Source organism: Hirsutella rhossiliensis (genome assembly GCF_020360975.1).
Source record: "Hirsutella rhossiliensis strain HR02 chromosome Unknown scaffold00002, whole genome shotgun sequence".
Classification (NCBI taxonomy): Eukaryota; Fungi; Ascomycota; class Sordariomycetes; order Hypocreales; family Ophiocordycipitaceae; genus Hirsutella; species Hirsutella rhossiliensis.
In genome coordinates, this window is record NW_025408668.1 from 8203175 (window position 1) to 8228853 (window position 25679).

General features: G+C 58.2%; 8 protein-coding genes across 8 annotated transcripts; 3 read left to right on the forward strand and 5 right to left on the reverse strand.

Moving 5' to 3' along the window:
- Nucleotides 1-462: 462 nt before the first annotated feature.
- Nucleotides 463-2139, reverse strand: HRG_02708 (FKBP-type peptidyl-prolyl cis-trans isomerase domain-containing protein; the record flags this gene model as incomplete). Its single annotated transcript, XM_044861179.1, has 5 exons — nucleotides 463-668; nucleotides 752-905; nucleotides 957-1391; nucleotides 1448-1939; nucleotides 2053-2139. 5 exons carry the CDS (start codon nucleotides 2137-2139, stop codon nucleotides 463-465), a joined length of 1374 nt encoding a protein of 457 aa, XP_044724812.1.
- A 703-nt stretch (nucleotides 2140-2842) lies between these two features.
- HRG_02709 (DJ-1/PfpI family domain-containing protein) lies at nucleotides 2843-3673 on the reverse strand (the record flags this gene model as incomplete). The annotated part of the gene is made up of 2 exons (XM_044861180.1): nucleotides 2843-3072; nucleotides 3133-3673. 2 exons carry the CDS (start codon nucleotides 3671-3673, stop codon nucleotides 2843-2845), a joined length of 771 nt encoding a protein of 256 aa, XP_044724813.1.
- Nucleotides 3674-5094: 1421 nt separating this feature from the next.
- Nucleotides 5095-7346, reverse strand: HRG_02710 (glycosyl transferase family group 2 domain-containing protein; the record flags this gene model as incomplete). Its single annotated transcript, XM_044861181.1, has 3 exons — nucleotides 5095-6245; nucleotides 6360-6585; nucleotides 6756-7346. 3 exons carry the CDS (start codon nucleotides 7344-7346, stop codon nucleotides 5095-5097), a joined length of 1968 nt encoding a protein of 655 aa, XP_044724814.1.
- A 4855-nt stretch (nucleotides 7347-12201) lies between these two features.
- HRG_02711 (ARD/ARD' family domain-containing protein) lies at nucleotides 12202-13348 on the forward strand (the record flags this gene model as incomplete). The annotated part of the gene is made up of 3 exons (XM_044861182.1): nucleotides 12202-12231; nucleotides 12305-12676; nucleotides 13280-13348. The coding sequence occupies 3 exons, from the start codon at nucleotides 12202-12204 to the stop codon at nucleotides 13346-13348; spliced, it is 471 nt and encodes a 156-aa protein (XP_044724815.1).
- Nucleotides 13349-13994: 646 nt separating this feature from the next.
- Nucleotides 13995-14763, reverse strand: HRG_02712 (fms-interacting protein; the record flags this gene model as incomplete). The annotated part of the gene is made up of 3 exons (XM_044861183.1): nucleotides 13995-14036; nucleotides 14103-14346; nucleotides 14417-14763. 3 exons carry the CDS (start codon nucleotides 14761-14763, stop codon nucleotides 13995-13997), a joined length of 633 nt encoding a protein of 210 aa, XP_044724816.1.
- Nucleotides 14764-16084: 1321 nt separating this feature from the next.
- On the forward strand, nucleotides 16085-17242 carry HRG_02713 (hemolysin-III related domain-containing protein; the record flags this gene model as incomplete). Its single annotated transcript, XM_044861184.1, has 1 exon — nucleotides 16085-17242. The coding sequence occupies one exon, from the start codon at nucleotides 16085-16087 to the stop codon at nucleotides 17240-17242; it is 1158 nt and encodes a 385-aa protein (XP_044724817.1).
- An 845-nt stretch (nucleotides 17243-18087) lies between these two features.
- HRG_02714 (rab-GTPase-TBC domain-containing protein) lies at nucleotides 18088-19639 on the reverse strand (the record flags this gene model as incomplete). The annotated part of the gene is made up of 4 exons (XM_044861185.1): nucleotides 18088-18211; nucleotides 18274-18691; nucleotides 18779-19094; nucleotides 19160-19639. 4 exons carry the CDS (start codon nucleotides 19637-19639, stop codon nucleotides 18088-18090), a joined length of 1338 nt encoding a protein of 445 aa, XP_044724818.1.
- Nucleotides 19640-20759: 1120 nt separating this feature from the next.
- Nucleotides 20760-25185, forward strand: HRG_02715 (sulfate permease family domain-containing protein; the record flags this gene model as incomplete). Its single annotated transcript, XM_044861186.1, has 6 exons — nucleotides 20760-21720; nucleotides 21771-22229; nucleotides 22281-23096; nucleotides 23160-23273; nucleotides 23684-23821; nucleotides 23873-25185. 6 exons carry the CDS (start codon nucleotides 20760-20762, stop codon nucleotides 25183-25185), a joined length of 3801 nt encoding a protein of 1266 aa, XP_044724819.1.
- Between the last annotated feature and the right edge of the window lie 494 nt (nucleotides 25186-25679).

Consider the following 25679-nt stretch of genomic DNA (forward strand, 5'->3'; position numbering starts at 1 on the left):
AAACTCACTCACCATGGAAAGAGACGAAGATGTTCCTCGTCCCTTCATTTTCCCTTGCAGAGTGAATGCATGGGAGCTTAACTTGGCACCACGACCCCGAGAAGTGTTGAATAGAAAGCTTTTATCTGCGTGAGCGCCAACAAAGGAAAAAACATGGACAGCTTGAGATGACAATCTCGAGGAGAGAGACCCTACACGGAGTCCGCCATCTATACACACCAATCCAACCCACGCCGTCATGCGGGCTCCTCAGTGCGCATGTCCCCCATCCAGCCCAGGAACATCTTGAAGCCTGCTTTCGGCGAAACGCAGCGACTCGGAAGTGGCGGGCCCAAGTCTGCTCAGCATCGCATGGCTAGAGAAGTCACGGCACTCACTGCCCAGCTCTCGACCTGATGGATTTCGCGGCCAAGACCCGGCCGAGTATTATTATGCCCTCAGTTCGGACACAAAAAAGGTGCTTTATTTAATCTCCAGCAGCTTGACGTCAAAAATCAGCTGGCTGTTGGCGGGGATGCCAGGCATGCCCCGAGAGCCGTAGCCGAGGTTTGCGGGGATAGTCAGGCGTCGCTCGCCGCCAATGGCCATGCCGACAATGCCAACATCCCACCCCTTGATGACCTGGCCCTTGCCGACCTTGAAGGAGAAGGGCTTGCCCTTTTTGTTGGCTGCGAGAAGGAGTTAGCCATGCCGCCAAGGCGGGATATGGATATATATATATATATATATCGGAGAAAATGGCGACGCTTACAGTCAAACTGCTGTCCGTTTGCCAGCTTGCCAATGTACCTGACGCCGACGGTGTCGCCGTTCTTGACCTTTCGCCCGCTGCCGATGGTGCGGTCGTCGACGGTGACGCCCTGGATAATCTTGACGCCGCCAGACGCCTTGGGGTCCTGCTTGGCCTTGTCGGCGGAGCCAGTGGGCCCTTGCTCGAGGTTCTTTGCGAACTGCACCTTTTTGTCCTTCTTGCTGTCCTCGGCACTGACGGCCTCGCCCTTGTTGTTCTTGAGCTTCTTCTGCTGCTTCTTGGAGAGCTTGGAGTCGTCAGACTTGGCAATCAGGTCGTCGAGGTTCTCGACGGCGTCCTCGGCGGCGCGCTTGTTCTTGCCCTTCTTTGTCTCGACCAGCTTGGGCGCTTCCTCTTCTGATTCGACCTCGGTGACGCGAAGGCCGTCGAGGTCATCGCTTTCGTCGTCACTGGCGTCCCCGCCCAGAGCATAGTCGAGTTCGTCGGGGGAGAAGTCGTAATCGTCGTCATCGTCGTCGCTGTCGTCATCAGCATCGTCCATGACGTAGTTGCCGGTGAGGTAGACGGTGTGGGTGCCCGTGACGACGAAAAAGACCTTTTCGCCGTGGTTGACGGTGATGTCGAGGGGCTGCTGATAGTTCTGCGGTTGCATGTTAGCGAGCGTTTATCCCTGGTGTTTGTCTGAGAAGATCGTACCCTCTCCGTGTCCAGGGTGCAAACGACAAAGTTTTCGAGATCGGCGCCCTCGTCCGAGTCGCAGTCCGAGTCGCAGTCTGAGTCTTGCTCATCGTCGTCATTCTCGGCGGCCTTGGCCTTTCCCTTTCCCTTTGCCTTGGCCTTGACACCGTTGGGTTTGGCGTCTTCCATGTCCTCATCGTCGTCCTCCTGCGCGGCTTCCAAGAGCTTCTTGATGGCGGCGGCCTGCTTCTGCTTCTTGGCCTTGGCAGGGTCGCTGGGGCCACCGTTGGGCTCGTCGTCGTCGTCGTCGTCGTCTTCCTCATCGTCGTCGGACGCGGCGAGCATGGCTCTCATGTACTCGTCGTCAATCTCATCGTCCTCGTCGTCGTCGAGCCCGGGAAAGGCGCGCTTGATCAGACGCAGAGTGGAGCGGGGCACGTTTGGGACGTTTCCTTCCTGGTCGGCCTCGGGCTCCTCAGTCGGATCCAGAGCGGCCATGGTGATGCGGAACTGGCAGGGAAGCAGGTCAGTACTGGGCGTCTCTGTCTGCCTAGGGCCTCGGCCTCGACCAGCGCCAACGCGGGAAGCGACGCCACGAGCGGCATGGTCAAGAGAGCACTTACAGAGGCGGGAAATTCCATGGCGGCGGGGATCAACATCTCGCCAGGCGGGACCTCGAGCCCGTAGACGGGACCGGGAACAGCAGACATGGTTGCTGGTGGTCTGGGAGACGGAGTGAGCAGTTGGGCGAGCAGCCTGGGCCAAAGATTTGCCTAAATGTGGCGGGGACACGGCGAGGAGAGAATGGATACGCGCGGCCTGGGGTTTGCACGTCCGCGGTTGAGCTTCTCAGAGAGGAACGGCAGGTGAAGAAAAAAAGAAGAATCCTGAGCTGACGAACGAGGAGACGGACTTTGGATTTTTTTTTCTTCGCCTTTTTTTTTCCTGGGCCGACGAGGCTGCCTGGACCCCACCTCTGTGCAGCGGGCCAATGGGGGGTGGCGATAAGCCGCTTATCGGGAGCATGGCAGGCGGTGTCTCAGCAAAAAAAAAACCAGATGGACCCTGGCTTGTCGACCCACCGGGCGTATAAATGGACCCTGGACCTAATTACCGGTACTACCTACCCTACCTCTCCCTCTGCCAGAAGTGACAAGATCTTCTTTTCATCTGGGAAAATCACTGGGAAAAACCCGAGACATGCATAACCCGCATTGCCAATATGAAGCTGGTTGGCCCCGACACATGTATCCGTATAGTTGTATGTACAGTACTGTATCCGTACTCCGTACAATACGTACTGACAGTAAAGGCCCCCAACCCAACGGGACTCCTCCATCAGTCCGGAAACTCCTTCATTTCTCCCCTGCAAAAAAGACCGGCTCTCCAGCGCCTTGTCAGCCCGCCTTGTTATTAGGCCGCCTTGTCCTTGCCGCCCGCCGAGCAAAAGAAGCTGGCGACCCACGACTTGAGCAGCTGCCAGCCAAACATGGCCGTAAACACGCCCTGCCGCTGTCCGTAGACCTGGCCGCGGTCGCCCACGTCGGTCAACATGAGGCACATTTCCACAATCGACGGCGGCCAGTGCTTGCTGCTGGCGCGCGCATAGGCCGCCATCAAGTCGTTGCCGTTTGTGACGCCGCCTGCCAGCACGCAACTCAGTCTCGATCCAAGATGCAACAGTCCCTGCATTCATTGCTTACCGCTTGACCAAAGGTTGCCGTCGCGCACCCATCGATACCGGTCCCCCGCAAGCCTCACCTTGGGGAACCGCGCCCGAATCACGTCCTGCAACCCTCGCGGCCCGCTCGCCACTCTGCCGTCGAGGATGCCCGCCGCGCCGCAGACAAAGATGCCCGTGCAGATGGACAGGACGTCGACGCCCGGCGTGGCAAACTGGCGCCGCAGCCACTCGAGCGCCCCCTCGTCAAACTCGCTCGACGGGTCCGGCCCCGGCACAATGACCACGTCAAGCCTGCCCGGCGCCACCTCGGCGTCCGTGTAGTCGTGCGTCGCCCGCAGCACCATGCCCGACGTCAGCCGAATGTCGCCGCCCTGCGACGGCGTCGTGATGTAGGCCATGTCGACGCGCGGCGCCAGCTCCACCACGTGCGACAGCCGGAGCGGCGGCGGCATCGCCGACAGATACTCCTTGGACATGACGCCCAGCACGTCGGCGCATGCCGTGTCGAGCGACTGGGCGCCGTTGGGGATGAAGACTCCGATGCGGACCTTGTTAGACATGACTGACGGCCGCGGCTTTGGACAACAAGACGGACGGCAACAACAATGCAGAAATCGAGGGGGCTCGGTCCAAAGACATATACTATATACCATCATATATATACTTCCTACATCTCTCTCCATCTCTATACCAAATTCCCAATAAACAAGAGCCGGACCCGGTCCGTCCGGCTCGGGACCGCGGACTCGGCGTCGGCAATCCGCCCGGCCCCGTCTGATTGGCCACTGGCGGGCTCGATATCCGGGCACGCTCGGGAGTAGCGAGTACAGACCGTTGGCTAATTACGGCGAACGCTCCTCTCCATCTTGTCCGGGCTGACATGCCCTCCATATCCGAACCTCCTCCACCCATCCATAAATAAGTAGTGCCCAGTAAGCCTGCACTCCTGGCGCCGAAAGCACTGAAACCTTGCTCCTCGACACCTGGAACGTCGGGCCCCCTTTGCCTTGACCTTTACACGACGCAAGCCACCCGAGTCATCTTCAGCTCTCCTCTGCAATCCCAATTTTATTACCTCTTGTTTCTGATGCTCGCTCCCCCCATGACCCCGTCCCCACACACCCGTCGTTCGTCGAGTTGCGAATCTCATGTGGCTTGGCCCACCTCCATCGACTCCTCCATCGACTCCTCCATCGACTCCTTTCTCCCTCCTGCGCGTCAGTCATACGTCAGTCAACATGCGCCCTTGCTCAAGCCTGGGCGCAGCAAACAGCCAACACACGGCAACCGTCACACACATGCAGGCAGCCACCCCATCTGGTGGTATTCTCTTTTATATTAAGTATTATGTAGTCAACATTAAGGGTGAGTGTGTGTGTCGTCGCCTGTCCCTGACGGTCCCGCGCTTCGCCAGGCCATCCATCACCCTCGTCATCCCCATCCCCGTCCGCCGTCGAATCCTCCTGCCTGTCTCGCGGCCCCTTTTGGTTTGGAGCCGTGCGTTTCAAGCCGTCGCTTCAGCTCTCGGCCCCGCTCCTCTCCCCATCGTCGTCCCGGTGACCCTTGCTCCTTCCACTCATCTCCTCGTGCCCTTCCCAGTGTTGATGAAGAATAATAAAAGCGATTGTAGTTGACCAGCCTTGGACATCTAGCCCTAACGTCTTTGCCCCCAAAACGCCCATCTTGTCGTCGCGCCCAAGACAAACTCAGTCCCGTCATGCCGGAATATTCACAAATGCTGCTCAATGCCGATGCTATGCCCACCGCGTGCGCGAACAAGTCCAAAACCCGTCTATATACAGGTGCGCCTGGGAAATCCGCGCACCGCCCGGCAAAATTCCAGTGCCCGTCCAAGGGGGCCAAAAATGTGTCGTGGTGAATCAAAGCCCCAGGCTCCTTCCTGAATCGCAGATGAGCGGCCGACAGATCCAACAAGCTGGCATAAAATGTGCGCGAGGAAAAAACAACAATGCACGGCGCCTCATGCCAAGTCGTCGACCACTATAAAAGACCTGGCTCGTTGCCGCGTCACCTTCTTGCTGACCGTGTAAACCAAATCCACCGTCCAAAAGTGGGATATCTCTGCCTGGGCGCAGGGAATCGCTCCGTATAGCGGCGCCACCAGGGGCACCAAGACGTAGTCGAGCAGGTTCTTCTTGATCGATCGGTGAGAAAAGCACATGCCGTCCGCGAGTCCCGCCTTGGTCATCTCCCGTTCGCGCGTCTTGACGCATATCCGGTGGAAGCTTTCGTAGAGGAACAGGTAACACGCCACCTCCATGAAGCCCAACGTTCGCAGGATGTTGCACAGAGTAAAGATCCAGCCCAGATTGTTGGGGTCGTCGGTGCCGTCCGTCACCCAGACATACAGCGCCGACGCTAGGACCAGAATCGTCATGTGCACGGGCAGGAAATGCGCCTCGAACAACCGGTGGAAAAGGTAAAAGATGTGCTCCCAGTGCGGCTCCTTGAGCGTATCTTGGGTCACGTCCGAGAAGACGCCGCTCTCGCGCGGTTGCTCGGGACTGCCGTCGGAGAGCTGGTTGACTGGGAAATAGCAGTTGGAGCTGTCGCCTTGGCTGCGATGCAGAGGGCGGAACCCCCGGGACGTGTGCTTGCGCTCCTGCCACATCTCGACGGCCTTCCTCAGCGCAAATCCAGTGTCCAGAGCACCCCACATGTGCCGCAGGGCCTGCTTGTACCGGGCTTGCATGTCCACAATGGTTCCTCGAATGCCGCCCTTGCCGCCGCCCGTCACGTTGCTCTGGCTCACGGGGCTCAGGACGGTGCGGCACGTCAGATTGCCGTTGAGGGCGAAGAAGCACTTGAGGTACATGTGCAAGTCCTCGCCAATCGCCTCGGCGTCGCAGTCCCAGCCGCCCACGCGGTCGACCAGCACCAGCGGCAGGGAGTAGACTGAGGTCGGCGGGGCGATGGACGAGCCGCGGTAGAGGCCCGAGATACCGGCGGCGCACCACAAGATGTCGGCGACGCGGACAATGGCGGGCACGCCGTGGGCGTTGCGGTCGAAGACAATGGGCGCAGCGTACAGGGTCGTCGTCGCCGTCTCCGGGTGGGACAGGTGCATCAGGGTGATGTTGGCAAAGTACTTGGGCGATAGGTGGCTGTCGGCTGCGGGAGCAAGTCAGCAAAAGGGAAGGCAGCAGCGCGAGGCCGACCACAGCCTCGAGTTGCACGGCGTCTGCGCGGCGTGACACAGCGTGGATGATATGAGGGTGCCCGTACCATCGATGCCAGTGACAATAACATTCTTCCGAACTCCCATTGAATACTTTGCGCTGAGCTTCCTCGCGGCCCAGCCCAGGTTGCTGCCCTTGCCGGCGGATTCGCCGGGGATGTCGGCAGGGTGGAGAGCATAGTCAATTGAGCGGAACTTCTTGACAAACTCTTGAATCAGGGTCAGGGCCTTTGATTCGCCGTTGGCCTCACGCTGTTCCATCCCGAGGTAGATCTGGCGCGGCGTGTCAGCAAACCTTGGCCCAGGCTGCAGCTGGCGCAAAACGCGCAGCGGGCGCGTAACGCCCCTCCCCCCCACCACCAACGAAATCCAGACTGAGGGGGTTGCCACGGGTAGCAGCCAGGGCTCGCGAGGGTGCTGGGTGGTTGACGGGCAGGACTTACATCGTAAGAGAGGTGCGCCTGCGGGTGCGAGGCCAGCACCTCGAGCGTTTCCTTGAGCGTGTCCATTTCCTCCTTGTAGTTGGGGATGATGATGGCGTGGATAACGGGGTCCTGAGCAGCATCTGTGTTGTCCGTGTAGAGCTCGGGCTCCACGTCGCTAGCTTCGCTGACGGTCGACGAGTAAGCATTGCTGTCCGAGGTCAACGTGTCCGAGGTCAGCGTTTCGGAGCTGGAAATCGAGGTACTCGAGCCGCGTCTGCGCAGGCCCATTTTGAAGTTCTCGAGGGCCTTGCTCTGTGCCGACCGCCTGAGCGACTGCGTAATGTCCCAAACAGACCAGCAGGCACGCAGGGGAAAGAGGAAAACCAGGACGTGGATGAGCAGGCAGTAGTAGGCGAAGACAAAGGTCCAGATGCCGGCGCCCGACGTCGACGTTGACGAGTAGGATGCGCCAGGCGCGCTCGGTCGCTCAGACTTGTAGCCATGCCGTTGGAGAGTCGACTCTTGCGAAATGACCCAGTAGCAAAGACCCAGTAGAGCCAGCATGCTCAGGCCGCCGGCCCGTCGCGAACACCATGCGAACAGGGACATCTCTCGGACGACTGCTAGGCGGTAGCGCCCTCGGAACAGCAGAAGTCGGCTAGGCGAGTGCGAGGGCGGCGGGCGTCGTCGAGGAGAAACGATGACGAGAAGAGGCCCTGGATGGAATAAGAGATGGCGTGGACGATGTCGAGCGGAGGATGAGGGAGGGAGAAGGGGGGGGGATGGGCGAGGAGAGACGGGGAAAGGAGTGTGAGGCGCTGGGAAGGAAAAAGGAAAGTAGCAGCGACGAGGCGTTGACAAGCTTCCAGCGCTGGGGGAGAATTTGCCAGGAGAACTTTGAAGAGGCGCCGGGGCTCGGTACGTACCTACTTCTGTGCGCAGGGTCTTGCTTTTGGGACACATGGTGTCAAGTACACTGGTACTCGACAGTACCTTGGCTTGGATCCAAGGCCAGCACCCAGGGGCGTGGGCGGATTGACTGAGGTGGGCAAGGCTTGGGGCTGACTGTGGGCAATGGGAGGCCTGCGCGGGTGCTCCGCCCGTGCTGGCGCGTGGGCAGGACCCGATGGCGGGTATGAAGTACCTGGGCGTGGGTAGAGGGTACCTGGAACATTGTGCGCAACAGCCAGTGATTGGCATCCACTTCTGGGGAGGCGGCGCCACAGAGGGAGATTGCACTGACCGGAGATAGGGGAGGGGCAGGGTTTCCTCTCTCTAGGCTTTCAGGGCCCAGGCGGCGAGACTTGCAGCCGTTGCTGGGCTCGGACGACGGTGCCGTCGAGGGAACCATTGGCCGGCCCCATGGCTGTTAATCAACATGCCCATCATATGTACGAAAGGCGAATCCCTGTTGTTTTTTCTTGAGATTCCTTTCTTCTTTTGCCGGTGCGGAGTGTCTCCAAGGACAACTCGGGTTCCTTTCAAGCTGCACCTGGCCATATTCTTCGCGCCTGTGCATTGTACATTGTCCATGTCCGTACTTGCTCCCCGGGCAATGTGTACCGAGTACCGGCAGGTACATGTGACGCAGCCCCTGCCGAGCGGTGCAGGAGCTTGTCGGAGTTGGAGGGGGGCTTTGGGACGCGCAACAGACCACTCAGGCACTCCAGCCAAGGCATTTGACGCGCCATGCACCAACAATAGCCCTGCGTGAGCACCTCCGAGGGCTTGTATGTACTGTATGCAGGCAGAGGGCGCTGCAGTCAGAGAGACCCGGGCATGCACGGAGAACATAACATAACATAACATACAACAGGCCCCTTGTGTTCTCCCGGGGCACATAATCGGACACACACACACACACACACACACACACACACACACACAAACACGCGCTAGGTGCTCAGCGCTGAGCGTCTCTTCGCACAGGCCAGAAGCTAGGTAGGTAGGTACAGTAGAACAAAGAAAGGGAAAAAGAGGGCCGGCTCTGATTGAACCCCCCCCCCCTTCTCTCCTGCTCTGTAGCGTAGACTGCGTAGCGCAACAACACGCACAGGGCGTGCGTGGGTGGCTGACTGGCCTGGGCCCCGTCGGGTACCTGGATCTGGACCAGGGCAAGCGGCCAGCTGGGGTGGTGGAGAGGAAGCCCACTGGTAGGTGCACGCTCAATGGCCGGGCGGGTGGTCGCCAAGGCCGCTTCGCTGCAGGCAACGAGATGGCTGCCGGCTTAGTTTGGAAAGACGGCAAGGTAATTTTACTTGAGGACGGAGTGCTACCTCACTCCGACGCTAGTCAGTGAAGATTGTATCGAGGAAATACATGTGTGTTGTGTGCGGTGTTGTGTGCGGTGTTGTGTGCTGTGTGCCACGTACGCACAGCACATACATGCGCGGCACACACACCAGTCGCCTCCGCACACTTTTTCCATGGATAATTACATACTGTACAGTACATGCTATATAGATGCATGCATACGTATCATCTCTGAAGACGCCAACGACGGATTGGGATGCCGTTGCATCTGGGTAATTTGGACGGTGATTATGAGTATTGCATGCCCGTGCCTACCTACTCTGCGGTCTTCACCTGGGTCCCTACCGTGGGTGGGGGTGTGGTAAGTTGGTGGGTAAATACTTAGTCGCAGAAGGTTAAGGTAAAGTGCGTATTATACGGACCTGCCCACCTCACACAGCAGAGGCAGCAAGGACCCTGGCTCTCTCCATCCTCTCCATCCGTGCCTCATTCATGCGAGCGCCATGCGGGGGATCATGGCATGTCCTGGCGGGACTTGGACAAAAACTCGGGAGGTGGGCGAGCACACCATCACCGCCTCCTTCCTTGCCTGCCCATCGGCATCTGCCTCGGATGGAGCTTCGAGTCCGCACTGCGCATGCCCCGCCGTCATCATGGCAGCAACCCCAGCCGAGCACTGCCCCGGCAAAGCACGCCTCCATACGTACGTGGCGAGGCTGAATGGAGGGCTGCCTTTGCGCTAGATGCAGTTTGGCCGCCCCATTGCAGCCTCGTAGGCAACGGAGAACTCTTGATGGGCAAAGGCGGATGGATCCCCATGCGCAGCAACATGGCGGTCTGGACGGCCGGGTGTGTTCCAGGACCCCGTCATGTTGCCTCTTTCTACCTTGGTTAAACTTGGTAGTGGCTGAGCGGTGTTGGAGTAAACTTTGGCCTCGCCCGGCCTTTCAGAGTCGCACCATCGCGTCTGCGAGGGTTTCACCTAAACAGCGGCACGAGCGTGGTGAAATGCTGCTGCAGGGACAAAAGAAAAGAGGGACTGTTGGCCTCGCGAGACGAGGTTCTCAAATCACCCTTCCAAAGATTTTTTTCTTCTTTTTATTCGTTGGTGCCTTTGGCATGGAACGAGACTTATGGCGAACCGTCAAATCGTCATAGGTCTTTTCTTACTCTCGCCTCTCCCTGAAGGAGCCTAGCGCTGCTTGAGGAGGGCGTGGGCTTATTACTAGCTACCTACCTTAGGGACCTAGTTTGACTACGGCCACCTAAGTATTGAGTGACCTCTAGGCCGTGTAGGGGTACTGGGGTACTTTGGCGACCAGTGCGACGAGGGCGAAACGGCGGGACCGTGGAGACAAGTCCGTCACTGTGTCTTGTTCTCTGCAAGAGTTCGGAAAGCGCATGATGACTTGGGGGCCCGGGGGCTCGAACTCGTTGAGCCTCTGTCAGCAACGAAACCTTTGTCCGACAAGGCGCGAGTAAGCGGCGTGTGATGATTATTGCAGACCACTTGAACGTACGGAGTAACTTACAAAGTGCGTACCTATGATTGCCATTCACGTACCCGGCTACTAACTCCGCGGCTTTGCCTCAGGTACCTACCTACCTTACCTTACAGTACCTATGTGTTGCACATGCCTGCAGCCGTTGTACCGCATGAGCGGGCAGGCAGGCACGACAAATATTGCGCCAAAGTCTGCCAGGCACAGCAACTTGCACGAATAGGTTCATCAGATGGACTGTCCATGTCGACGTGCAGCCGGCTGTGCACCTGACCGCTGGCCGCATGTCGACATGAACTCCACCGCACCGAGCGAGTACTAATTAAGGCAGCTACCAAGACCTACACCACCTTCATCACCTACGCCACCTACACCCGGAACGTCCCGATGACACAAAACGCAGACGGGGTAGTCTCGGGCTCATAGAGGCTGCAGTCCGGAGTCATTGATGACAGGTCGCCATGCGTCAGGCAAACTGCACAAGCACCGGTCGCCGTCTGTCGTTCCATCGCCAAACAAACCGGCGCACGAACCCACAGCAAGACGGTGTTTGTAGTACGTGGGCCCGGCGAACGGAAAATAAACAAGAGAAAAAGTAAAAAGTGACGGCCAAGGACAACAAGCCGAGGGGAATCGTCCCTCACCCTCATAGCGTCTCTCTGGAGGAAGGACAACTACCTACCTAGGTAGGTAATAAGTGACTTAACCGCTAAAAGGACTGTCAATCTGCCTCGCCATCTCCTGGGCCATTCGTCCGTTACGGAGTACAGGCGCAAGGGCAGGCCACGCTGCCGCGCAGGGCATTCCTGGCTCCCTGTCAGCCTCAAATCTCCACAAGAAGATTATGTGTGCATGCACGCGCGCGGCGAGAAATGTCAGACGAGATGTTTCGTTGGCAATAAAAGACGTGCCAAGTACGGTAGCCTGTAGTATTTGACGAAAAATCCTCTGTACAGAATGTACTGTACATACACCCAGTGGAACAAAGCACGAAGGTAAACAGCCCAACTCTGGACATCCCGGACAGTGACTGCCTCGTAGGGCTGCACTTGTACCCGGTACATTCGGGATTCGCCCGTTATTCCTCGAGCCCGAACTGTTTCTGTGCCCTCTCCTCAATTCTCTCTCTCTCCAACTATCCCTATTATCCAGGACCGCACCACCTTCTTCATCTGATGCTCCAGCCATCCTCTTGACCAGGTCGCCATGTGGCCGCCACTCGGTCCCTTACCGTCTGTGCGCTCCCGGCACAGTCGTCATGACTTGCAAGTGGCTGGACACTGCCGGACAATGGTCCATACCTAGGGACAAAGAGCCCGTCATTTCAGCAGGCAACGGGAAAGCCGCGGGCCACGGTACAACCATGCCAGAGCCCTTGCCCGCCATCGAAAACCTAATCGCGTCTCGAGACGCATCAATTACTCGCACATGCAGCGATTCTCGTAGCCCCCCCATTCCCCGCTGGCTTAAGGGCTGGGCTACCAAGATAACAAGCCACAGCCCACCGCGATGCCGGTGCTGCGGGGCACAAGAATGGCCTCATTCGCCACTCGAGAGGCTGGCTGCGGGATGGCAAGCGGGGGAAAAGACCCCGCTCCCCGTGGGCAGGTATTAATTAGGTCTTAATCGCCTACCGGTACTACGTCGTGCCCGATTCCCAATCACCGCTATCTAAGCAGGTAATATATTGCTTGGCGCTGCAAGAAACCATGAAGGCATATATATTTGACAACTCCCCGGTAGGCGAATGATTCTCCCCTAGACTGCTTGCTCGTCTGTGGCTTTAGAACGACGGTGACTAATATGGCCAAGGGCGACCAGCGTCTCCCTCACGACTCGGGGCGCGCCGTAAGCATTAACGAGTTAAACAAGCTTGGGGTGCTGTTCCTTTACCTCCCCGAGATGGACGACGTCGATAAGCTAGCGGCGGAGCGAGGCTACAAGAATCGCGACGAAATCACTATATCGCCCGCCGCGATGGGAGCCGTGTATAAGGATAAGGTCAAAACATTCTTCGACGAGCACCTACACGAGGACGAGGAGATTCGATATATCCGCGGCGGCCAGGGATACTTTGATATCCGAAGTAAGGAAGATGACTGGATACGCATTAAGCTTGAGAAGGACGATCTACTAATTCTGCCGGCGGGCATCTATCACCGTTTTACCACGGATGAATCTAACGTAAGTTATATTCGCCACGGGCTTTATCCTCCATATCCGTCTCTCCTGCCGAGCGGCTAGGAGTACCGGTAGCTACGTCGGTATTGCTATTAACACTTTAACTGGGGGGTCTAGTATATGCATGCTATACGGCTTTTTAAAGACGAGCCTAAATGGACGGCCCTGAATCGGTATCTATAGCTTGATAGCAATACTATCCGTGATGACTACATTAAGCAGCTATGCTAAGGGCTGGCGTATGCTTGGTGCAGTAATTAGTACGGGGCCGAAGGAGGAAAACTCTATCCTAGTCGCGTCGCTTGTCGGCTCTGTTGGGTCCACCTCGGGTTGACTTCGGCACAGTTGCTGTGCTGCAAGCACAAGGAGCTATAATTTGTATATGCCAAAAACGATATTTACGAAAAGGCAAAGGAGCCTAGCTTGGATAGTTGCTTGCAAGACGGTTAATAATAGCTGAATATTATGGGCAGTGCAAGATCAGGTTCTTTTAAATAGCCACTGTGGCCGCGCTGGGGCTGGCAACTACGGTGCCCATTGAAGTTGACGTAAGCGGCACGTGCTCCCGACAGTCTCGGAGAGCCCCGTGCTAATGTCGGGAATCAGTGCGCCTCTCTCGGATCCATCAAGTGCGATCTCGTTGAGGCCATGTACAACGCCTGCCAGGGTGAGTAGCGGTCCAAGGCTGTGTACTAGCGACGCCCCAGGATTCCGAATTCCCTCCCTGCAGACAAACAAAATGGAGGGGGTGGCGGGGAAGGAGAGCGAGGCGGCGAGCTAACAGGGTTGTGCTTGACCCTTTGTGCTTGGGGTCCAGCAGACTTGTTGGGGCGCGCTTCTGCGGGCAGAGCGGTGAGGGAGGAATCGGTATCCACGACCATTCGCAGCCATACATCAACATACATCCCAAGGTAGCGGATGCTCTCGAGTTCCTCTCCCACTGTAGCACGGGCTCCCGGCCCCGAGATCCATAGGTCCCTGCCGATGACGTCCCCGAGATCTAAACTATAGTACAAAGGTAGCTCGTCAAGCCCGGGGCCTGCGGGCTGCGACGTGTGTGTACTCCCTTGACAGCTTCGCTGCAATCCCCAGCACTGGCAGGGCAGCAATATGCAAGCTCGACCGCGTGCAAGTCAAGTCATTGTGCTTGTCTATGTGTCTTACCCTCACTTCTTTCGCGTGGGTAGTTGGGCAGACATTCGTCCTCTGCTGCGTGACCCGCATGGCCCACACGTGAGCCCGGCTGAAGGGATTCCAGATCTGTTCGGCATCTGCCGCCGCCACTATTCATTCGCGAGATTCTCCAACCGAGCTGTGGCTTTCACGGAGCCTTTTCAAACAACTCCATTATAGGTTTCGCCGCCTGCGGTATTCGTGTTAAACGGCATGTCAGCGAAGGGGTAGACCTCGAGGGTAGGGGAGCACGCACATCGATGAACTTTTCAAGATCTTGATCCAGGTTGGCGAGATCGTCTTTGCGACGCTTGTTGTCGGCAATCAACTTCTGCTTGCGTTTCAGGAGCTCCTGTCTCTGTTGCTCCAACGCCTCGCGTTCCGCGCGCTCGTGGTCGATGCGGGCAACCATGAGCTCGTTCTCGTCATTGTCGACATGCTCAGGATGTTGAGCGAGGAATTCCTCGACCGGGATGAGAGGAAGTTGAGTGTACTTGTGGCTGGAGAATGGGTCAGCTCTCACGCTCAACCGCGGCTTCAAGACTTGACACGAGGGTGGCGGCAGCGTACTCGTAAGACTCGCAGGCCGAGATCTCGCCCTGGAGGTGGTGCTGCTCGTAGTAGAGGTTTTGCAGCTGCAGATGCAGGCGGTCGACCTCCTGGCGGGCCTCCAAGGTGACGGCTTTGGTCTCGCGCGCCGAGATGCAAGCTGTGCGATGTAGACCACGCAGATGCGAGATGCTCGTGAGGAGGTGCTTTTGTTGCTTTGCGATTTCAGCCTGGAGCTCGGCGGATGGCCGGCCTTCCCTGGCCTGGTCAGTAAGGCTGAGTAGTGCCTGCGCCTGGTCGCGAGCCTGGTCCGAGACTTGAAGAACAGCGGTGAGTGTCGAGTCGTTGACAATCTTGTTGACGGCCATGGCTGGCAAGGCGGGTTGATGGGCACGAAGTTGTCGGGCTGCCTTGTCCGCGTCGAGGGGACTAAGACGGCAGCGCAGGCGGGACTCGCAGGTTGAAAGGACCGACGAGAGCGAGGAGCTTTGCGACAAGAGCAGGTACCGACAATAGCAGCAGCGGAGAGTGGAGATTGGTGCCTGGATACTTAGGTAAGCACATGGAGTCTCCCCCAGTGGAGTCTGTCCCAGTGGCCTTAGCTCATGCCTGACGTGCGAGATTAGGCGGGCACATGATCTAACGGGCATGAAATGTGCGGAGTGAGACGCACGTTCTCGAGTGCCCAACACTATCGCTTGGCAGGTATACCGTACATGGCAGGCTCATGTACGCCGAGGACTGGATGCAACGGGCGATAGCGGCGGCATCTCTGGCCAAACGGAGACGTCGAAATCGTTTCCGGAAACATCAAGCGAGCGGCAAATTTGGGCCTCCAAAGCTTATCGGCTTATCCACCAGCACCGTTGGCGGAACAGGTGGTAGCTGGTACTCAGAAACCGATAGGAAACCAACCGCCTGTCCTTGCTGGCCCGGCAGGTGGGATCCCCGCCGTCTTTCGCAGCAAGACAGTCGGGACAACAAGAGCATCTTTCTCTCGTCCGTCCATCTCCTACAAACACGCTGTACCTTACCTACGCCGTCGCGCATCCGATCGTGCTTCGCTGATAAGCATCGCTGCGGCTGAAAAGCGAAAGAAGCGACGGCCGACGCCTGCGCCCCCACCAATCAACGGTGGCCCGTCTCCAACGGCAGAACTGTTCCGCCACCTCGGCGCCAGGCCAACCTTCAAAGGCCTCATCTGCCCTTGCGCTCGCTGCTTTCTCCGACTGTGCCTCATGTCGGCCATCATCTGCTAGTCTAACCTGGGCGGAGAGACAATAGCCTACAATGCTGCTGCGTGGCAGAACCTCATACGTCATGGGCGACGTGACGACCCTCACGTCCGCTTGCGGCTGCCAACCGCGCGACGATGATGACCTGGCCATGGCCTCGGGATCAAACCTCAGTCGCGGAGCAGATGCGGTTCCGCGGCGTCGACATTCCTTTTTCCTACCGCGGAGGAAGTCTATCGTTGAAACCATCATGGAAGGCGAAGAAGGACTCCTACTCAAGGTCGATTTATTTCTCTCCGAGCTGGAGAGGCGGCTCGACTTCATCGAAAGCTATGGCGATCTGGGAAAGGACTACAGCTTTTCACGAGCTTTCTCGACCCTTCAAGCCGTCCGCACCCGCTGCTCCCAGGCGTCCGAAGAGGTCATTGGCGCCGGCCGACGGAGGTTGCATGTCATGGTCGAAACCCTCGAGGCGCGCTACCAGGAGACACTGGCAGCCACCGAATCGCTCCACGAAAAGGCCCGCGTGGGCATTGATCTTCTCGAGGAGATGCTGTCCGAGTTTGAGGTCCGAGCCTACAAGCTGCGAGAACAAGGCCTTGCCAACGCTGCCACCGCAGCCGAGGCTTTCATGGATGAGGGCCGGCGAGTCGCAAACGAGGGCATCGAGCGAGCCAGGGGGGTTGTGGATGAAGGCATCGAGCGTGCCAAGCGAGCCGCCTTGTCGCTTGAGGAGCACATCCAGCACGCCGTCGACCTGGCGAGAGAGCGTCGCCTCCTCCTCTACGATGACCTGCCCATGCCGTGGCGCAACAACCCCCACATCCTCAAGGGCTACCGCTTCACTGAGACCAAGCTCGAATGCGTGCGGTCCATGTTTGACATTTCCAACGAGTCCTTCAACATCTGGTCTCATGCGATTGGCCTTGTCCTGGTTCTCGCCGTCGCCTTTTACTTCTACCCCAGCAGCGCCAACTTTGGCCTGAGCTCCACCAGCGATGTCCTGGTGGCGGCAGTCTTCTTTGTCACCGCCTGCCTGACTTTGGTCTGCTCCATCGTATGGCACACCATGAATGCCGTCGCAGACGTGAATGTCATTTCCATCTTTGCCTGCGTCGACTACACAGGTATTTCCTTACTGATTGCAGCTTCCATCCTGACAACCGAATACACGGCCTTCTATTGCGATCCTGTGAGCCGATGGACCTATATGACACTCACCGCGCTCCTGGGCGTTGGCGGCGTCGCCCTGCCCTGGCACCCGACCTTCAATGGCGCCGACATGGCCTGGGTCAGGGTCGCATTTTACGTCGGCCTTGTCCTGACCGGGTCCATGCCCATCCTGCAGCTCTACTTGACGCACGGGTCCGACTTCGTCATCAACTTCTACTCGCCCATCTCAAAGTCCCTTTTAGTCTACTTCGGAGGAGCAATCGTCTACGGAAGCAAGATCCCCGAGAGATGGTTCCCCGGCGTATTCGACTACATTGGGGGAAGTCACAACCTTTGGCATGCGGCCGTGCTAGGCGGCATTCTGTTTCACTACACGGCTATGCAGCAATTCTTTTCCAACGCTTTTCGCCGCTTCGAGGGCGGCTGCCCTGCCTCCTAAGGATCGAACAACCGCACTGCTTGATGCAGTCTTCATTTCACGGCGAGCAACATTCCGTCCCTCGTCTACAGTCTCCTTTGTCTTTTTGCTCCTTTACTTTTCTGTTTCTTTATCAAGATTCAAGAGGGCACGTGCATGGAGAGCCGAGTGACCGCGCTGTCTTCGCGGCTCAACAGCTTGGGGTCTTTGGCTGTTGTTGTCTTCGAAGCTAGGTTGGGTTTAGAAAGAAGATCAGCAATGACGGAAGCTGCAGGCATTGAGGAGCCACATAAGTGAGGACAAGGGCATTTTGTGCCGTCATGCCAGCTGGGGCACATGAACGGTAGACACTGTTGGAGACGGTTCCACGGAGAGGATACAATGTGGGTGCTGCATGAAGAAGCCTCCTTTCCTTCGGCATCGATACACCGGCGTTTTTCTTGGCCTTTTTTACAACTTTCTTGTATATATGGGAGCTTGCCAGACAGCCATGCAGGGTTCAATTAACTACCAGTGAGTATTATGAATCAAGGAGCGGATCAGTCGTGCACAAATGGCACGCCGTCCATGTTTCCAGTATCATCACATTGCTCGGTGCGTCGTTCCTCGTTAAATCCTCTAGTATACAGAGTTCTCTTCGTCTTTGGGTCGTCAAGAAGCGGCGCGTCCTCTTGACGCGACGGACAGGGAGACGTGACCCTTATCCGTCGTCCCCTGGGCCTGGCACGGCGGAGGCGGACTGGCGCACAGAAACACATTCGTCATCGTAAAATTCATAGCAGTTCGTGCCGAGTCGAGGCGCAGCGGCTGCCCATGCCGCCTCTCGCTCGGGTGTACAGCAACAGCGAAGCTCGCCATTGCGGTGACTATAGCGCGTGTGAGACAATCTCGGCGTACACATCATCGGGTATCTTCTTGATGATGCCGATGGTGACGTTCTTGATGAGATCAGCGTGCAGCTGCGGAAACGAGCGAAGCACTTTGTTGGGACTGGGGCATGGTCAGTACATGCTGCCAGAGACACTATACGCGAGCAAAAGTTAGGGACTTACCTAGGAGACTGGAGGATCTGGGACCTCATGATGGTTAGCTGGGCGACGATGCAGACAATGTTCAAGTGCGGCCCGTAGGCAAACAAAAAGTCCCACAGCCGCAGGACCTCGGGTAGGGGCGGCGTGCAGGCACAGAGGGTCAGGACGGAGGGGAAGGCGTAGATTTCGGCCGAGAGGCCCTTGGCTGTCAGGTACATGCTGAGCTTGGGGTCGACAATGGCCAGGACCTTGTCGACGAGGGCGAGGCCACGGTGGACGCCGTCCATGGCTCCTCGAATGTAGGCTGGGCATTCGCGAGTGAGGAGGGAGTGGAAGGCGACAAAGGCCTCTGCTTCGCTGCGCGCAGCGTAGAGGAACGGCGCGGCAAGGACGTTCATGCCCTGGACGTAGGTGCCTGGCTCCGGGCCGGCACTGGATTCTGCGGGGGGGGGACGTCTGGTCAGCTGTGCGAGGGGATGAAAGCCGGCGCGTCGGCGGGGCGGCGTATGATTCAAAGGACGCATACTTGCTTGGGAATGGCCCGAGACGCTGCCGACGAGGCTGTCGCGGGGATGCGACGACTGCCGACTGCTGGGGCGGCTCTGGCGCTGATCCTCCTTGGCGTCGTGCAGCTGCCAGGCGATGGCGTTTAGGAGGCGGATCAGGCTGGCCTCGCTGACGCGGCGGCGGAACAAGGGGTCGGTGGTGAGAGTGCGAAAGGTATCGTTGCGGATTTTGGAGTAGGCGGGCGAGGCACCGCGGTGGATAAGGGAGAGGTAGTCATCGGTGGACATGATGGGAGCGTCGAGGAGCACCAGCCAGACGTATATCCGCAGCGTCGACTAGAAGGACGAGAATCAGCGTCAACCGTCTCTCTCTACCCAGACACAGGAAGAGGAAGGCTCACCATTCCATCTTCGGCACTCTTGATGCCTTCGTCAACCACCTTCCATCTTGCGCTCTCGAGGGCACCGGGGAAATCGTCGTCGTTGGGCCCTTCGCGAATGATTTGCTGGAGGGAAAGGTGGCCGTGGGAGAAGACGGGCTTCTTGACGTTTGCTCTCTTGGCGACGGCGACGGGGTTGATGTCATGATGGCCGAGGGGGGAGGAAGCATCGCTGTATGCGCGGCTGCGGTGGGGCGAGTGGTTGGCCGGGTCCCTGGTCGGGGAGACGTGGCGGTGGAGGTCGCGGCGCTGCTGCGAGATGAGAGAGGGCGGGTTGGTGGCAACGCGCGAGGCGCCGAGGCTATGGGCGGACTGAAGTCTTCGCAGGGCGCGATGGGTGCGCGGCGACGGAGGGGCCTGGAGCTCGGTGCCGGCTGGGTGGAGGGGAGGGTGCAGCGGCGACGACGAGGGCGAGGGCGATGGTCTGGATGGGCTAGGCATGGTTGCGCGCGGGGGCGAGGGGGCGCGGTAGGGGGAGGAGGCCTCGGGGTGCTGGCATTGCCGGCAGGTTTGGGAGGACGAAGCAGTTGGCGACGAGAGTTGATGAAGGGGAGGCTGGATAAAGTGGTGGCGTTGGGGGCAGAAGTGGTAGCGGCAAAGTTACTAGGTAGGTAGGTAGGTATTAACATAGTGTCTTATCCGTTGTAGTTGGTTGCCAAAAGATTCATGAAAAACCAAAAAAAAAAGGTCGGCACGGAGCTTATACTCAGTGGCATCGTGGTTACCACTGAATTTATTATCAACCACCTAAAGCTACGAATGCCAGAGTGCTGCTTGGATCGTATCCAAGCAAGGCGTTATAACACGGCGCCGTTTGTGCTGTAGCCTGTAGCTACTTCGCACGCGGGCAAACTGCCTAAATAGCGGCGCGTCGGTTTCGCGTGCTAGTGAGCGTGTTTTCAAGCACAGTGCGACACACAGTATCTGGTTGGATGTAATGGTACTCTGTAATGCCACCCAAATTGTGCCTGTCCTGCAAGTTAGTTAGTACGGGGTACAGTGTTCAGAAGGGTTGTACCGTAATTAGATAGTGGCGGCACATCGGCAATGGAAAATGCCGACGCCGACGCCGCCGCCATGCGGCTCATCTTCTGACGCCGTCACCTGCCCCCGCAGGCGAGACAAGACATGATTGACCACCATTCCCCCCATCCAGCCTTTACCATGGGCATCGCGGCTCCCAGAATGCGCCAAGATCCAAATCTGGAGCTCGAGGCCAACGGGGCTGAGCTGCTGAAGACTGCTGAAGACTGCCAACGATTTATAATCATGGCCGGCCACCCTCCGCGCCCGTTTCCCAGCGGCTTTTGGGCGCTTAGCGCTGTTGCTTCACTGCACGGGACCCGCCCGAGGCTTCCATCGCCGACCGTCGAGCTCCAACGCCGTCTTTACACCTCGACGTGTCCTTGACATGTGTGGCAACCTCGCAACCCGATCTTCCTCTTCCCCTTGCGCCTGTCGTCTCATGTCACCCTCTTCCTCGCAAGGCCATGGATTAGCAGGATGAGATATCCGCATCTCCCTCTCCTTCTCACCTCCATCCATGCCGCCTCTCACGACAATGGTCGGCCATGCGCTGGCCAAGCTCCTCGGAATCAAGCTCCAAGACCCACGCCAAGACGCCGGAGACCTTGTTACTAGAGGCGAGTCCGTCCTCTCGGCAGGCAGCCGCGACAGCTTTGTCGAAGGTCCTCCGACCACCTCCGAGTGGCTCAACGCCCAGATCCCTTCGCCCGGCGCCGCCGCCCGATATGCCAAGTCCCTTTTTCCTTTTCTCCCCTGGATTCGCCACTACAACCTCCAGTGGCTTGCCGGCGATGTCGTCGCGGGAATGACCATTGGTGCCGTCGTCGTCCCTCAGGGCATGGCCTACGCATCCCTGGCCAAGCTCGAGCCTCAGTTTGGCCTGTACTCGTCCTTCATGGGTGTCATCCTCTATTGGATATTCGGCACTTCCAAGGACATCTCCATAGGGCCCGTTGCCGTCTTGTCTACCGTTGTCGGCTCCGTCGTTGACGACGTCACCTCGCGTCCCGACGCCAAGGATATCCCGCCTCATGTCATTGCCTCGGCCCTATCCGTTATTGCCGGTTGTGTTGTGCTCGCCATCGGTCTTCTCCGCTGCGGCTGGATCGTCGATCTCATCTCCATCACCTCCTTGTCTGCCTTCATGACGGGCTCCGCCATCACAATCGCCGTCAGTCAACTCCCGGCCCTCCTCGGTGTCACCGGCTTCTCCAACCGGGATCCGCCCTACAAGGTCGTCATCAACACGCTCAAGCACCTGCCCCACGCCAGGCTCGATGCTGTCATGGGCCTCACCGCCCTCTTTGCCCTCTATCTCGTGCGGTACGGTCTAGCCAAGGCAGCGGAGAGGTATCCCAGGCAGAGGCGCGCTATTTTCTTTGTCAACACCATGCGCACCGTCGTCGTCATAGTGCTCTATACCTTGGTCAGCTGGCTGGTCAACATGCACAGAAGAGACAACCCGGCATTCCGTCTTCTGGGAACCGTGCCAAAGGGTAAGCGCCTTCTTCCCTCGAGCTGCCGAGTTTAACCGTCCCGTGTCCAGGCTTTCGCCACGCCGGCGTTCCCCAGTTGCAGAGCAATGTTGTTTCCCACTTTGGCTCCCACCTTCCGGCAACTGTTATTGTGATGCTGGTCGAGCACATTGCCATTTCCAAGTCGTTTGGCAGAGTAAATGACTATAGCATTGACCCTTCCCAGGAAATGGTAGCCATCGGCGTCACCAACATGTTGGGCCCGTTTCTCGGCGCCTATCCGTCGACCGGGTCCTTTAGCCGGACGGCCGTAAACTCCAAGGCGGGCGTGCGAACACCGGCCGGGGGTCTAGTGTCCGGTCTTGTCGTTCTTCTGGCCACGTACCTCCTCACCGCCGTCTTCTTCTATATCCCGAACGCCACACTCTCGGCCGTCATCATTCACGCCGTCGGTGATCTGATAACCCCGCCAAACACAGTCTACCAGTTCTGGAGAGTCTCTCCGCTAGAAGTCTTTGTCTTCTTTGTCGGTGTTTTGGTCAGTATTTTCGTCGATATTGAAGACGGCCTGTACGCGACAGTCGGCATATCGGCCGCCATTCTCATTTATCGGATTCTAAAGGCGCGCGGACGATTCCTTGGAAAAGTTCGGGTGCACTCTGTTCTAGGAGACCATGTCATCGGCGACGACCCAAAGAAGCCCGTCGGCGAATACGGAACGTTTGAGGAGCCGGTGAATAACGCGGCGCGAAACGTCTTCTTGCCACTTGACCATGAAGACGGTTCCAACCCCGAGGTTGAAGTTGATAATCCATATCCCGGCATATTTATATATCGATTCTTTGAGGGGTTCAACTATCCCAACGCAAACTTCTCGCTCGACTACTTGACAGATTTCATCATCGCGCGCACTTGCCGCACAAGCCCAGAGAGGTTTGAACGGGCAGGGGACAGGCCCTGGAACAACCCTGGGCCTCGCAAGACGTCAAAATCTCGGGCAGACTCTGACGTCAACGACCGGCCGACGCTCAAGGCCATTATCCTGGACTTTAGCTCCGTCAACAACGTCGACATTACGTCAGTGCAGCGTCTAATCGATGTACGGAATCAGCTCGACCAGTACGCGTCGCCAGACGTTGTGGATTGGCACATAGCTTGCATAAACAACCGGTGGACGAAACGGGCCCTCGTTGCGGGAGGCTTCGGCGTGCCCACCGGGGTAGGGGACGGGACTCAGCACCGGTGGAAGTCGATTTTCAGCGTAGCGGAGATTGGGGGACGGGACTCTGCGGCGGCTGTGGCAGAGGAAAACGCCAACGCGCGACAGCTCAGCGGCCCGCCGCAGTGGACTGACGACGAGCAAATGGGCAAAGAGGGCGAGTGGACGGATTTTGCAGGTTCTGCGACGGCTGCTGGGGAGAAGGCGACCAAGATGCTGAAGCAGAGGCGAACGGGTGCAGCCGTCCACGGCCTGGATATGCCCCTGTTTCATGTGGACCTGACGAGCGCCGTGCAGAGCGCCATTGCGAATGTCGAGGCGAGGCACGAGTTTCGGGAAGCCCTGGAAGCCGAGGGTAATTAGACGAGCACCTTGAGAGGGGTGAAGCTGCAAGGCGGTAACGACGAGATTCGAAGGAGTCACGGCATATACATCAGCATTGGTTGCTTGGTGCTCGTAGACTTATGGCATGAGAATATCATGTTGCAAATGCGTGGGGTTTGATAAGAGAACTGAAGCCTGCATTTGGTCATGTTGGCTTTGGCTGGAATAGAGTGGCTTGGCCCAAGTCACATGATCTCGTGTTCGTCCCTGGCACGCCAATCCACGTCTCCCCGCGCTACGCTTCTACGTCTTCCAACGCCCGCTTTGCATCACCCGATGTGATAGAGACCAACAGTCTTGCAGGATTCTTGGGATCTTTCATCCCCTGTACGAACCGTGTACGACAGTGCGCCAATAGGAGGAAAGTGACTTGGATTGCAGTCGTCATGCCCTGGGGCATCCAGCGCCTCAATGCAAGGAAATCACAGCCAAACCCGAATATTGTCTTCATCAAGCCACTGGCGGGACCGAGCGAAAATGTTGCGCAAGGGTTTTTGGAACGGATCGCAGCACAATGTGGTAAGTCCTCGTTGCAAGCAGCGCGGCCGGCCGCTCACTGTTCTCCCCCAGTCCCCGTCATGCGCAAGCACCAGCTCTACGTCATGTCGCTCGAGGAGTACGAACCCAACCACGAATTCGTTGGCCGCAACTTCAACGCCGGCGAGGTGATCCAGCTCGTCCTCAAATCCCCCCATACCGGGCACTGGCTACCTTTTGAGTACGTCCAGATGGTCATGATGCACGAGCTAGCGCATTGCAAGCAGATGAACCACTCGCGCGCCTTCTGGGCCGTCCGCAACGGCTATGCGGCGGAGATGCACAAGCTCTGGACCGAGGGCTACGCGGGCGAAGGCATCTGGGGCCGGGGAGCGAACCTGAGGACAGGCGAGTGGGAGAGGGATACGATCAAGGCAGACGAGGTGCTGCCCGAGCACCTATGCGGCGGCACGTTTAGGACGAGGGGGAGGAAGAGGAAGAGGAAGCCGGTATTGACGTATCAGGAGAGGAAAGAAAGGAGGATACGCAAAAGATTCGGCGAAAGCGGAGTGGCTCTGGGCGCAGACGAAGAGACGAAGGTCAAGCTGGAGCAAGGCAAGAGGACCAAGGCCAAGCCGAGAGTCGCCAACAGTGACCGAGGCCGGCAACTACGCGCAGCCGCGGCGCTGGCACGCTTTGAGAAGCCCAAAGAAGAGACAGCCAGCATTATCAAAGACGACGACGACACTGGGAGCGACAGCGAGGATGGGGACGAAAACGCCCAAGATGTCGACTCCAAAGACGCCGTTGATGTCGACGGACGCCCCCTGGTGGACAGCAAGGGCAGGGGAATGGTCAGGGTGTGTGAGGACGAGGACACCAACGATGTCGATGCCCGAGGCGAGCTCGACGAGCTGAGGGACGTCTTTCGAAAAGGCAGGATAAAGAGGGAGTCGCCAGGAGCAGTGCGGCGGTCCAAGGGGGTGGTCGAGGACAGCAACGACGCTCGTGGCAGACAAGGTCGACGGAACAGGCTGGTCGAGTCGAAGCCAAGACCACGGACAGGGGTCAAGAGCGAGGCTACCGAGGACTCGGTAGAAGTGTTGGATGCCGCTCCCGCAGCCCCACCGGATGCTCGGACTCGAGCCAAGACGAGCCAAAGGCCGAGCCCGACAGTCGAGGGTCGCGGAGACACGACGACATGCCCTGCGTGCTCGTTTGTCAACGTCGGGCCGGCTGCCACGTGCGGAGTGTGCGCCAACGTGCTGGATACGACCAAGACGGGTGGGACATGGCGATGCGGCAACACGGCGTGTACGAGCAGCTCGTACGCTAATTCTGGCGACTGCGGGGTGTGCGGGCTATGCGGACAGAGGCGCGGGGAGGGGATACGGGCAAAACGCTGAAGCTGAAGAGGCTTCATTTGCGGAGAGGCTTCATTTGCGCATGAGGAGGTGGAGCCGCCATTGCACGGCTAGGATGGGCTGCACACATACGACAGCAGGACCCTTGGCTCGCGAATCTTGCGGAATGGGGGTATCTGCTCGGCAGTGTATAGTATAGGTGCAGCTTGGGGCGTGGGCACACCGGCTACCACGGCGCTCGAGGGATGCTGCCTGGCACCCGATTCGCCCCCTGGGATCAGCATGGCCCCGAGGGTAGCAATGTCGTGCATGGGAGATGAAGGGTGATTGGATGACGGACCTGGCAAAAGGCGCCGAGACGACGACGACGGTCGGCACTGCTGCATGTGCAGTACTGTACTGTAAAGGTTGGTAGGGCCAACGCATCGTCGTGTGTCGGTTGGTGTCAAAGCGTGTCAAAGTGTGTAAGTGAACAAACACACACACACACACACACACACACACACACACACACGCACGCTCTCGCAAGGGTTCGG